The sequence below is a fragment of the Mustela nigripes genome, chromosome 7, assembly GCF_022355385.1.
Source record: "Mustela nigripes isolate SB6536 chromosome 7, MUSNIG.SB6536, whole genome shotgun sequence".
In the NCBI taxonomy this organism is placed as follows: Eukaryota; Metazoa; Chordata; class Mammalia; order Carnivora; family Mustelidae; genus Mustela; species Mustela nigripes.
The window spans coordinates 75848409-75861910 of record NC_081563.1 but is presented as its reverse complement, the minus strand read 5'-3'; the positions used below and the strand labels follow the sequence as shown (position 1 = coordinate 75861910).

General features: G+C 45.9%; 1 protein-coding gene across 12 annotated transcripts in view; it reads right to left on the bottom strand.

The window, feature by feature from the left end:
• Positions 1-13502, bottom strand: part of KANSL3 (KAT8 regulatory NSL complex subunit 3) — a 43756-nt gene that overhangs the window by 4610 nt on the left and 25644 nt on the right. For 9 of the 12 annotated variants that reach the window (XM_059406189.1, XM_059406194.1, XM_059406196.1 and 6 more), the window contains 10 exons: positions 12230-12293; positions 11640-11840; positions 11261-11417; positions 9669-9746; positions 8061-8252; positions 7173-7257; positions 6638-6765; positions 5672-5781; positions 5030-5252; positions 4564-4697 (listed from right to left, as the gene is read on the bottom strand). In XM_059406189.1, the coding sequence (XP_059262172.1) occupies positions 4564-4697; positions 5030-5252; positions 5672-5781; positions 6638-6765; positions 7173-7257; positions 8061-8252; positions 9669-9746; positions 11261-11417; positions 11640-11840; positions 12230-12293 (1372 nt within the window). The remainder of the gene's footprint in view (positions 1-4563; positions 4698-5029; positions 5253-5671; positions 5782-6637; positions 6766-7172; positions 7258-8060; positions 8253-9668; positions 9747-11260; positions 11418-11639; positions 11841-12229; positions 12294-13502) is intronic. The other 3 variants (XM_059406192.1, XM_059406191.1, XM_059406195.1) reach the window with 3 other exon arrangements.

Sequence of the window (13502 nt, the reverse complement as noted above, 5' to 3'; positions counted from 1 at the left end):
AGACTCTCAATTGTCTTTGCTTGATAGTAACCAGGCCTTCAATATCCTGATAGTATTCTTTGCCCCAATAGTCCTTCTGAACACCCCTTTGTCCTCACCTACCCAACTCCTGTGTATATAACCAGCCACTCCTCACAACCCGGGGCAGCAGCTCTTCCTGCCCACGGGTCCTGTCCCCGTGCTTTAATAAACCACCATTTTGCACCAAAGATGTCTTAAGAATTCTTTCTTTAGTCGTCAGCTCCGAACCTCACCCCACCGAACCTGACTTAGGTTCTGGGACTTCATCAGTTTGTTTCTGAACATTCAAAAATTCAACTTCCCAGAGTGACTGGCTGGCTCAGTTGGAAGAGCATGCAACTCTTGATCTCGGGATTGTGAATTCGAGGCCCACGATGGGTGTAGAGATTACTTAAAAATAAAAATAAAATAAAAGTTCAACTTCCCAAAATCTGAGGAGATTCTGAGACAGCCCCTACTAATCAATCCTACCAATAATCACCAACTTAGGCCAACCTCCTCACTAGACCAGATAAGAAAACCAAAATTGAGAAAGGTTAGGTGATTTTGCTCAGGATCACACAGTGGGCTGAAGACAAAGGGCCCAACCCCAGAGCCCACTCCCTTCCCTGATACCACACTGTCTGGAAGTGTGAACACTGAGGTAACCATTAGAAGCTTTCAAGTCAGCAAGTCTTAATCTAACAATGCATCCTTGCTCTGTAATGAAACAATCACCACTAGAACCCTTCTAGTAATTATACACTCATTTTACTAAGATAAAAACTAACCTCTCAAGTTAATACCATCAGATCAGAAGTTAGATCTTGATCTTTATTTTGTGCTCCAATTTAGCCCTGTAAAACAATTCTGGTGAGCTCTATCTAGCCTCTCCTCAGCATGAACTAGTTCCCCCAGGCTATAGCAAGCTGAAAAGGGTGATTAATAGAGGAGATAGGTTTCATCACACAGTAGAGATATGCGTTCTGTCTGGGCATCAATATGGTATCAGCAAAGGTTAAGACTGCCTGAAAATAGACCCAAATGGCTTCATAGATAATTTCCACCAAACTATCAAGGAGCTCATAATTTCTGTGCTGTATGTTTCAGAATATGAGAAAAAAAATGCCTCCATCTCATTCTATAAGAATACGATACAATTCAATTACAATAGCATTAATTGTATTGTCTATAGGATATAGACATTGGACATACGGTCTATAGAATAATACAGTATTTCTATATAAATACAATTGTCTACAAAGAAAGGTCTACCCTTATAGACAAGACAAATGAATAATACAGTATTGTCTATATAAATACAATTTTCTACAAGGAAAGGTCTACCCTTATAGACAAGACAAATGGACAAGGAAAGCACACACACAAAAGCAGGGGAGGATGGGGAGGAAAACTACATACCAATTTCACTAATAGACAGAAGCCAAGATCCTAAGTAAAAATAAAAGCAAATCGAAAGAGTAAATGTGCTTTCCCTCTGAAACACTTGGCTTCTTTCTTCTTTGTTTTGTTCTCTTTTGATTGGGTCTTTTCTATGGGTGCACAATTCAAATAAACTGGGGCATATGAAAAAATAAAGAGAGAATAGGACATACTGAACAAGCTACTGAATCTGGAATTTAGATGATCTGACATTCGGAAATAACAAATAATTAGGATATAATAAATAATTAGGAATTATTAAAATAATTCATCATTTAACGGATTCAGAAGAAATGCTTATGCTCACTCATCTCATTTGATTTCAGAAAAGCTATGAACAAAATTCAAAACCCATTACTTATCAAGAAAAATGAAAATAATAACAATGATCTTAACATGTTAACTAGAAACATACTTGACATTATCAAACAATTATATAAAACTAATGTGAGAACAGATGGTCACAGGGACAAAAAAGGCCCAAGTGTGTGCAATCATCAAGAATATGAACCTTGGGGACGCCTGGGTGGCTCAGTTGGTTGGACGACTGCCTTCGGCTCAGGTCATGATCCCGGAGTTCCGGGATCGAGTCCCGCATCGGGCTCCCAGCTCCACGGGGAGTCTGCTTCTCCCTCTGACTTTCTCCTTGCTCATGCTCTCTCTCACATAAATAAATAAAATCTTTAAAAAAAAAAAAAAGAATATGAACCTTGGGGGCGCCTAGGTGGCTCAGTGGGTTAAAGCCTCTGCCTTTGGCTCAGGTCATGATCCCAGGGTCCTGGGATCAAGCCCCACATCGGGCTCTCTGCTCCATGGGGAGCTTGCTTCCTCCTCTCTCTCTCTGCCTGCCTCTCGGCCTAGTTGTGATCTCTCTCTCTGTCAAATAAATAAAATATTAAAAAAAAAGGGGGGGGGGGCGCCTGGGTGGCTCAGTGGGTTAAGCCGCTGCCTTTGGCTCAGGTCATGATCTCAGGGTCCTAGGATTGAGTCCCACATCAGGCTCTCTGCTCAACAGAGAGCCTGCTTCCTCCTCTCTCTCTGCCTGCCTCTCTGCCTACTTGTGACCTCTCTCTGTCAAATAAATAAATAAAATCTTTAAAAAAAAAAAAAAAAGACATACAATCTCATAAGTAATCAGGAAAACACACACATAAACAATTCCACTGAGACACCTGAGTGGCTCAGTTGGTTAAGCATCTGCTTTTGGCTAAGGTCATGATCCCGAGGGTCCTGGGATAGAGTCCTGTGTTGGACTCCTCACTTACTCCCTCTGCCTACCACTGGCCCTGCTTGTGTTTGCTCTCTCTGACAAATAAATAAAATCTTAAAAAACATAAACAATTTCATTTTTTACTCATTAAATTAATAACATTTTAGAACACTGATTTCCATACCTGACAAAAACATGAGAGAACAGCTATTACCATTGCTATGGATTGAAGTGTAAACTGGCCGAACCTCAAAGGGCAATTAGCCAGTACTTAGCCAGATGTCAGACGCACGTACCCTCCACTTACTGGTCTCTGGACTGAAGAAATCCCCCAGAGGCACACAAAACTCAGGAACAAGGCTGTCACTGAAACACTATTTTCTGTATCAAAAACAAAACAGCCCAACTCTCTGACAGAAGATGGTGAAATATGCTTTCGTACATCCACCCAGCAAAACATGAGGCAGCGACTGACAAGGTAAGTCTCTACATAACTCATGAGGAAACATGTCACAACATCTGTTGTAAACAAAGACTAGTTAAAAAATGGTCCACATTCTGTGATTCCATTTTTGTAAAAAAAAAAAAAAAAAAAAAAGTAAAATAAAATAATGTACGTAGTATAGCAAGAAAGATCTAGAAGAATGTATATTGCACTATTAATAGGGGATACCATCTCTGGAAGTGGTATCATGGGAAATTTTCAGTTTCTAAATTACAGCATTTCTGGGGTGCCTGGGTGGCTCAGTGGGTTAAGCCTCTGCCTTCAGCTCGGGTCATGATATCAGGGTCCTGGGATCGAGTCCCACATCGGGTTCTCTGCTTGGCAGGGAGCCTGCTTCCTCCTCTCTCTGCCTGCCTCTCTACCTACTTGTGATCTCTCTCTGTCAAATAAATAAATAAACTCTTTAAAAATAAATAAATAAATAAATAAATAAATTACAGTATTTCTGTAATGTTTGAATTATTCAAGCACAATCACTTTTCTAATTAAAAAAAAAAAAAGGAATAAAAGAAATAAAAACACCTCCACTTTTCTGGGAGAAAAAAAAAAGGCAGGAAGGCCAACCATGATCCCAATGAATACCAGGTTAACAATCTCTGCAGTATTTCCCTCAAGAGGGGGAGGCAGAAGTTGGTTTGGAACAGTTGGGAATCGTCAAGTGCCAATAAGGAGCCTGCCCTCCAGGTCCCAGGCAGGATTGGTGTGGTGGGAGTGATGGGAACAGGGTCAGTCCCTTAGGCACGGCAGTCTGCACAGCATCTTAGCCCCCACAAGGAAGGCTGTGGCTGAAACAGTGCACAGTGAAGGAAAGCACAAACAAAACTGGACCCCCAACTTTTTTTTTTCACCTCTGATCTCTGAGTGGCTCTCAGATGACCATTTAAGATTAGAAACGTTTTACATGAAAAGCGCACGATGGAAATCAGATTGGCTACAAGGAACGGGTGGTGACTTCGTGGGTAAAAGCTATAGAAACCTAGTGTGTCCTAAAAAGATGACAATGAATGCCAAGAGCTCGAATGGCACAATGCTGGAAAGCTGAGCAAAGAAAGGGTGTTAATCAACTAACTAGCCTCTACCACAATCTCCAATTGCTGAAGCCAAGAATGGGAAAAGAAAACAAATGGAAAGGGAACATAAACAAACTTGGAACACCAAGGACGCTATACACCCAAACACAGTTATGTATTTAATTCCCAAGACAACCCAGTGAGTGCTACGAAGAGGAGACTCAAAGAGGTCCATGACTTGCTCAAAGTTACAAAGTGACAAAGCCTCAGGTCTGGATTTGAATCTAGTCTGCCTAAAGTCCAGCGCACTGGCAGCTCCTCCAATAGGCCAGTGGGCCAGCCCCAAGTTCCCAGTATCAGAGCCTGTGTCCTCGGTCTTCCCGGGCAGTACTCACCTGTGAGCTGGACGGCAGAGGCTGGGAGCTGGGCTCCTCTGATGGGGCTGCTCCCGAGCCCATGGGGCTCAGTGTTGTGATTCGGCTTGGTTGGCCACGCAGTGTCAGAGTGATGGTGGTAGGGACCTTCAAGCCTGACAGAGAAAGGAGGAAGGAGGGTTGTTTGTTACAGCCTCCACTGTCTCCACCCGAAGATTTTCTTCACATCACACACCAGCCCCTCAGCCTCCCACCTCAGTACCCTTCCCAACTGGGTCAGCTCCCCTATCAGTCATTGTAAAAGAAACAGGAAAATAGCTGTGCTCTTCTGACCTCACCAGTGGATGGACCCACACAAATGAATCCTTGAGGGTCAATACCAGGACCCTGTTGAGTTGGGTTCAACCATATCCCTTGTTCATGTGAGAAGGGAAGGTCCTGGGGAAAGATCCCCTAAGAGTCCCCACAGCAGTCATGAGAGACTCACCTGATGCTTGGTTAGAGATCTGAGCCAGGCCAGGGAGGCTGCTTGCCAACTTAGCAAGGCCCCCATTGGTCAGCAGCTGGTGGATGGCTGTGGGTTTCCCACCAGGAGTGGCACCCAAGGAGGAGAGAGTGGTGGCCACAGGAATGGTACGGACAATGGTGCTGGTGCCCGTGGTGATGGCACTCAGGCTCTGCATGGGGGTGGGTAACTTCATACTGGTGGCCTGTGGGACACACAAGACCAGGTGATCAGAAGCTACTGCCCAACAGCAAGCAATGTTCAAGTATGGAGGACCCAGAGCATTAAAGGCTACCATGTACTGCACAGCCACTACATGCAAGGTACTCTTCCATGCATTTTCTATATACTATCTTATTTAATACTAAAACAACCCTTTAAGAGAAATACTATCATTATCCTAATTTTACAGACAAGGAAACAAAGATACAGAGAGGTCAAAAAAACTTGCCCAAGGCCACACTCTAAGTGATGGAGCTTTAACCTCTGGTAGCTCCTAGGCATGAAGTCAGAAAGCAGTCTGTCATGACCCAGACTCCAGACCCAATTTCCCCGCCAAAACCAACTAAACTGAGAGGGCCTCCTCCCCGAAGCTGCCCAGCCCAGTGGAAGGCAGATGTACACCTGTGGGGCTGGCCCTGGGGAAGGATTTGCTGGGAGGCCAGAGGTCTTGCTGCTGATATCCTGCAAGCTGAAGCTGAGGCCTTGAAGGAGGCTGCTGGCTGATGTAGCCCCTAGGAGAGGGTAGAACAGATGTCAGCACAGGCCCAATCCCTTATCCCAAGAGCAGCCAAATCCATCTACCCTCAACAACCAGCTAAAATGCCAATGTTCTTTCCCTGGAACATTCCCAGTGCTCTTGGAAAAATGCCAGGAAGGGCTCCCCGAGCATGCACGCTGCATGCTCACACGAGGAAGGTACTCTGCTAGACACACTGTCTTGGATTTGTTCCACATATCCCAACCTGCTCCAAACCACCTACCTTACATTTTGAAGTTTTAGGAAAACCAAAGAGAGCTTCAATCCCACCCCACTTTTCAGAAATCTAAATTCCATCCTTTTCAGGGAAAAGGGACGCTTATTAAGCAAAAAGAATTCCAAATACCTGATATATATTTGGCCACAAAGCAAAGAGGGAGGTCCTCCTGAAGGAGGACACCTGCAGAGCCTTGCCTGCTGGGCTCAGGCAACCAGCCCTCCCATGCAGGGTGGACTGGCCAAAGTGAAGAGATAAGCAGAGGCAGAAAGGTGCCTCGTTTTGCTAATGCTAGTACATACAGCACAATCTCCCTCCCAGTTTCCTGCAATCAGATGTGTTCAAAAACACAATACCCACATCTTCCACCAGCTATTTCTCCTCCTTCTAGTACAAGAGACACTACCTGCAGACTGGGATATTTACTCACTATAGATACTGAGACCAGAAACTCCCTCACCTCAAAGCTAATTCCAGCTTCCCATCAAGCCTCAATGAAAGCCTGCAACTCAGAGGAGCATCCCCCAGAGTCAGCTGCTTTCCTGGGACCACCCTCCAGCAGCAGCCCAAAAGAGACTTTGCTGGGAGGTGGGGAATGCTGGGGTACAGATACCTGGGAGGGAGTTGCCAGGAGAGGTGGCCACCAGACGGCTCTGGAGTGTGTGCAAGGCACTGGGTGTGGTGCTGCTGGACACTGAGGACACTGGGATGGCCGAGACACCCCCTTCAGAAGCATTTGACCTGGAGACAAAGATAGGAGCTCTATTATCCAAAGGTCAGAGGGCAGCAGACCCTGGCAACACAGGGAGGGTCCGTGGTGGGGCCCAGCAATGCTTTCAGCAATGGATACTAGAATCTAGAGTTTCTTTGTCTCATCTTCTGAATCTGGCCTCTAGTACTTCTGAAGGTCAGTCCTAAAATAGACTTCAAACCCTGAAGCAAGAGCTATGGGATGCTTTGCGAACTTTAAAAAAGAACTCTGAACTGACCCACCCCCACCCCAAAAAAGACAAAGATCCCACTCAGAAAGAAGTCATATTCACAAAACTGACAGAATCTAGACTATCTTTCCAAAGCACTAAATGGACCAGAGAAAAGGTAAAGAAAAAGAAAGGAGCAGAGCTAGAAAAGCCAAGAAAAAGACTCACTTGGTAGTGGTGAGAAGCCCTGTGAGCTCCTTGGCCCCTGCTGAAGCCTGCCCCAGTGTCATGGTGATGGGCTTCCCTCCTGCAGCTGCAAAACAGAAAACCCCAAGGCCAGTGGTCAGTCCTGCCTGGCCACACTTTTCAGGGTTTTACAGCCCAGGCTAAATGCAAAATATTATGGACAAAGACTGGACGAAGAAGAAAAACAAAGAGTAAGTATAGCAGAATAGGGAATTATTCTTTTCTTCTATTTTTTAAACTTTCTGGAATATTTTACCTTTTTTTTTTTTTTTAAAGGTTTTATTTTTAAGTAGTCTCTATATCCAACATGGGGTTCACACTCATAATCCTGAGACCAAGAGTCGTGCTCTACTGACTGAGCCAGCCAGGCATCCCTGGAATATTTCTTATCTTTAATTGAAATTAAAGATAAGAAATGTGGGGCGCCTGGGTGGCTCAGTGGGTTAAAGCCTCTGCCTTCGGCTCAGGTCATGATCCCAGGGTCCTGGGATCGAGCCCCGCATCGGGCTCTCTGCTCCATGGAGTGCCTGCTTCCTCCTGTCTCTCTGCCTGCTTGTCATCTCTGTCTATCAAATAAATAAATAAAATCTTTAAAAAAAAAACAAAAAAAAAAAAAGAAAAAAAAAAGAACAAAATGTGATGATGCTTTGAGTGACCCCATAGCTCCCTCAGATCCTCATCCTGCCTCCTTGCTCCTGGTTCAGATCAGGTCATGGCCCACTTCTGCCCAATGTGCTACCGTGTGCCCTCTTTGTGCCAGGCACACCTTGCATTAGAGACTGAGCTGTACAGCAAGTAGTCACCAAGAGAGCAATGTTATGTGGTCTGAGAAAGCTCAGTTTTTATTTAAACAGGCTAAGAAAAACTCACCTTCTGGAGCTCCTCCTTGGGAAGGAGTACAAGGCCCTCCAGCTGGGTCCCCTTGGGAAATAAGGGACACCTTAATTTTTGGTCGCTTGGAGGTCTTACTGCCAGGAAGAGGACTGGAAGGATGGTGGCGCTTCAGCTGGACCCTAAGATCCTCTTTCTCTGCCTCTTCTGTTTGTTCTGATGAAATGGGAACTAAAGATGGAGCGGAGGTAAGGTCTTCCATAATCCAAAACGGCCTGAGAGACACTGACAGCACCAGCACTGGCATGACTGTGTCATACACAAAGTCAGACCTCAAAGGCAACTGCTAGTGCTTCAGTCCCATCTCACTCAGGTCCCACCTGTGGTAGAAGGCCTCCCTGCCCTCTCAGAGAATGGGTCCATCCCCAGCCCTTACCCTGTTCTGGAGTTAGAAGGAAGGGGGCTCTGAGTTGGTAGGAATAAAAACAAAGATGACACCCTGACCCTGCCTAGCAAAGGCCAACCAAAAAAACAGAGGATTCACTACAATGGATCTAAGCAGTGCTTCCTGCACTCAATGTCATAATTCTCCTGTCTTAAGCCCACCCTCACATCACTGGGGGACAGTAAACATTCCACAAAGAAGCAGTAAAGGACCACACTACGCAGTTCTCTCTAAAACGGAGAATTTCACAAGGCTCTGAGCATCCAAATATCCTAAGAGCTCAGGGTTGAAGGTTTGCTTGCCAAATGAAGGCAACAAGGTTTATTGCCGGAATCAAGGCTGGCTTTGAGTAGCTACTAGGCAAGGACGCATTTCAGCCAAAACAACTTAACTGCTCCTGCCCAAAAGCAAAAGGGCAATAGTAGCCCATGTCACAACTAGTCCCCACGTCCTTTGTACTAGGTACAGAGAAAGATCACCTGTTCACACATGGGATTCCCCCTCTGCTGAATCAAACAGACTCATCCTACACATGGCCAAACCTCTTGGACTCTGAAGTTACCTTTCACACTTCCTCAGAGATTCCCTTCTCTTTAAAACAAAAGCCCACCCCAGGTCCTCTTCTTAGCATAGGTAATCAGGGGCAGGATGGGGAGGAAAGCAGTGGTCCTATGAGGAAGGCAGGCAGGAATGGGGGTGCTGGCCTGGGCCACAGGACATAACCAGCTAGAAGGATCGCTGAGGGGATAAATGCATTGACTAAAATCAGAATAGGAAGGATGGTAAAAGGGAAAGGAGACAAAAGGTTTTATGCTGATAGTGGCTGGTGTGCTTGTAGCGGCCAGGATGGAAGCAGGAATCCAGAAGCAGGGAGAAAAACACACAAGGAAACTCAGGTTCACAGGCAATGGGCCACAGGCACACATAGGAGAAGCAGAGCCAAGAATCACAAGAGACAAAAAAGGAAAAACCATGAGAGTAACCAACAGAAAGTATGGAGAAAAAGCCAACACTATACTATGGAGGAGTAAGCGAAAGGAGTCAACCAAGGAAAGAATCAGGAGACAGAAAAAGGAAGAGAGAAAAAGAACAGCAGGAAATCAGAGACAAAAGAGAGAGGCAGGATCGGGAATAAAACAAGGGAGACATGGAGAGAAGCAGAGAGCAGAGCATGAAAAGGTGAGAGGAAGAGCAATACTCACCAAAGAGACAGGAGGAGGTGCCGGGAGGAAGAGCTTTCCTCACCAGCATATTTTGTTTCAGAAAAGCAGCAAACTGTGCTGGAATGAATCAGAAAGAATTACAGAATCACAGCCAGCCAGAGAAAGGAAAAAAGGAGAGGGAGTAAGAAAAAGATATGAAAATGTTCTAGAAAATGGTCGGTAAGGGCTTTTTCCAGAATTACTGCATGTGTTTGACACCTGACTCCTAGCAGCTTCCTGGAATCATCTATAAACTGAAAATAATAAATGTATCTGCCTCATGGGCCATTGCCAAGATTCAGTGAGCAACAGCAAGTCAAATGCCAGGAAAACAGCATGACACATAGTCAGGGTTCCATAAAATTTATCTATAATCATTTCCTCTTGCCTATGAGGCCCTGCCAAAGCCAGGGTGCGATGGCTGCTGCTCAGTGCCATGATATTCTGGGGCCCATTTCAAACCCAGATCACCAATCAGCCTTCCAGAACTCCCTAGACTCTCAACTAATTATCCCCTCCAGAAGCACAGCCAACCACTGGTTCTCTCTTCATCAAAAGCCTAAGCAAACACCACCAACCCAGAATTTGGCTCTGGCCACCACTTAAGATAAGGTTACAGACCATCCATGTGGCCCCAGGGGGCCTGGCTTGTTTTTTCTTTTTTGTCTTTTTGCCTTCACCAATCACTCACACATGTTCCTTAAGGGTACCCTCATAAGAGGCCTGAGTTTAAGTCCTGACCCTTTGGCTCCACTAAAGAAACACAGGGGAAGTGAGCAGATCAGCCCACTGTCACCTCTGCGTCTCTCCACTTGACAGTCAGCTCTGGTGCTGCCTCCTCCCAAGTACCCAAGACTTCAGATAATACATGTTCCTGGATACGTCATCAAACACAATGTGCAAAAAGCCTTACCTTGGGGCTGCCCAACCAGATTGAAGTGGGGGCAGGGGACAAGCCACTGTTTCTTTTCTCCCTACCCAAAACACTATGCCTTTTCTATAAGCTACAGTAGCACTCACTGTTCTCCAGATTGTACATACAAACATTTCCCAGCCTAATCTAAAGCCTATCTGCAGAAACCCCAATAAACCTCACGGAAAGGTCCCAGTGTGGGAACCTTAACTCTTCAAGGGCAAAACAAATAAAGGGCATGATGCCAGCTGCACTGCCCTGGAATCTGAGGAAAAAAGCTCATCACCTCGTCCACATGATCTGAAGAGTGCCCTGACTGCAGGAGTGGTTGGGCAGCGCGAAGAACAGAACAAGTAGCTTCCCCAATTGGGAATCAGAAAAAATTTTGAGGCAAATACACACATAATCAGCTCATAAAACCTAACCTCCCCAGAACACCAAAGCAAAGCTGTAATTACTGGAACTATACAGCTCCACTAATGCACGACCTTTTGTGATGTCTCACCCTTGAAAACAATCTCTGGTATTCATTTCAACCTAATTCTGTCTGGACAGAAATGTGGGAAAGGGTGCCTCTCGCATGCCCCAGAGGAAGCTACAGATACCAATACTTCTCAAATCCCACATGACCTCACTCCAAAAGATAAACCAAGAGGCCACTGGGCCAAGAAGCCGATACCTTGAGCTTGTTTGTGGGTCAGCACAGCTTCCGTCCGCTGCACGTGTCTCTTCAGGAGCTGAGCGCTCCCGATCTGACTGGACTTCTGGACAGAGGTCACTGTAGTCACTTTGGTCTTGGGACTGGAAGTGGGGCTGCTAGACACACTGGAAAGATCCTAAGCAGGGCAAGAAGGGTAAGAGCTGAGCCAGCTGCTTGGATCTGATCACCAATGATCACGTCCCCCTGGAATTCCCTGCCCAGGAATTCTCCTCATAGGAACTCAATGGTCTACAGCTCTGGCAAGGCAGACAAGCACCCCCAGAAGTGAAGGAACCAACTCCACAGTCCCACGTACCCAACCGAAGTGCTCCCTCTGTTCCCCACCTTCCTACATTACCTCCGAGCCTGACGGTGAGGCAGGCAGCTTGGCAGCTGGTGAGGCAGGCCGACTGCCCCGCTCGGGGACCTCAAAGGCCAGGTCTCTTCGGGCTGCATCCCGAGGCTTCTTCTTCTTCTCAGCATCCTGATCCCGAGGCTCAGAGCCCATGTGCCCATCAGCACGAGTGAGCACTCCAGTCAGAAAGTCCACAATCTCATCCTAGTGTGAAGAGGGCCCAGGCCACTCAGTCCTCAGTCTAGGGAACAGGAACCTCCCTGGCAGGTTCAAGTTAATTCAACTAACTCGGCTTTGGCATCGGATGTGTCCTTCTCCATGCACTACGAGCCAAGCACAAACCCCAGCCTCAGCCAAAGACCAGCAGAAGCCTGCTCCCTGACGCCTCTGTAGGGTGGCACCCCACTCCTCCATACACATGTCCGCTTCCTCCCCTCTCTCTTTCCCCTTTCCTTATGATTTAGTTCTATCAGAGGCTCCACTGGACACTCCTTCACCCTTCAGAGCCAAAGACACTACTGTCAATAGATCAAGCCTAAAAGCTTATAGAAAGACAAGCCTCATTGAGAAAAACACATGAAGCAACTGCATACCTGAATGCATCTGTCCACCATGCTCTGAGTCAGCCCCTCTGATTTCTTCTTTGCTTTGCTTATTCTAGAAGACAGAGAGGAAAAATGTTTATTTTAAACATTCCATGGCATCATATGGAAGCGAGAATGTATTTCTCTTCTGTGTTGGCTATTTTCTGAGCCCAGGAAAGAGGACCACGTTAGCCCTCAGGCAGGTATCACCACTTCTCTAAACCTCATGTTTCTCATGTTCCTCATGTTCCACCACTTCTCTAAACCTCATGTTCTGCAAAAAATGGAATCATAATACCTCGCTCATGGACTTGTGAGGATTACAAAAATAATATATGTAAAGAACAGAGAACATATGAAAATTGCCTAGGACTGTACATTCCTAAAGTCCCACACTTATGGCTTCCCAGATAAACTCTGACTTCTATGACCTCATCTAGAAGTCCCCCAATAAATGCCCAAACCCTGAGATTACTGGATGCTGTTGCATGAGATCAGTAGTAGACAAAAGGTGGTCATAAGTTACTTCTATAAAGGTAAGAGAAAATAGTCACCTGGCTACATTCCCTTCTTTGGAAGCCAGTTTTAAAACCCCTGGCTTCTGACTGAGGGTCTCAGCAGAGACTCCGAATGACAGGGTGGAGAACAATATTCTGGACTTCCAAATTCTGAGAACCCCAATTTACTGGCTATTGACCTCTGACCCTATGTAGCACCCTCATCTTACATATGAGGACAGTGGGTCCCAGAAGTTAAGCAGTTAACCCAAGGTTCTGCAAAGCAAACCAAGACTGAACTGAGTCACCTGATTCTCCGGCCAACACTTGAGGACTTTGCAAACACATCTCAAAAGCAGCCTCACAACTTAACTCCCACTGAAGTGTTCCTATCTTTTGTGTTTCCTCACTGCTACTCAACACACACACACACAGCCCCACATACATGCTACCCTCCTATAGATAAGAATGTCTGAATAACCAACAAACAAAATGTATTTACAAGAAAATATTGCTTTGAGCACCAGAGGATTAGATTCTAGACCCACAAGAAAAAGCCAAATGACAAAACCAGAAGGACCTCTCTAAAACATCACTGGTTAAGAAACTGACAAGACCGGTGGGAGCAGGTACTTGTTTTAAACTAACTAGCTGGGGCGCCTGGGTGGTTCAGTGGGTTAAGCCACTGCCTTTGGCTCAGGTCATGATCTCAGGGTCCTGGGATCGAGTCCCGCATCGGGCTCTCTGCTCAGCAGGGAGCCTGCTTCCCTCTCTCTCTCTCTCCT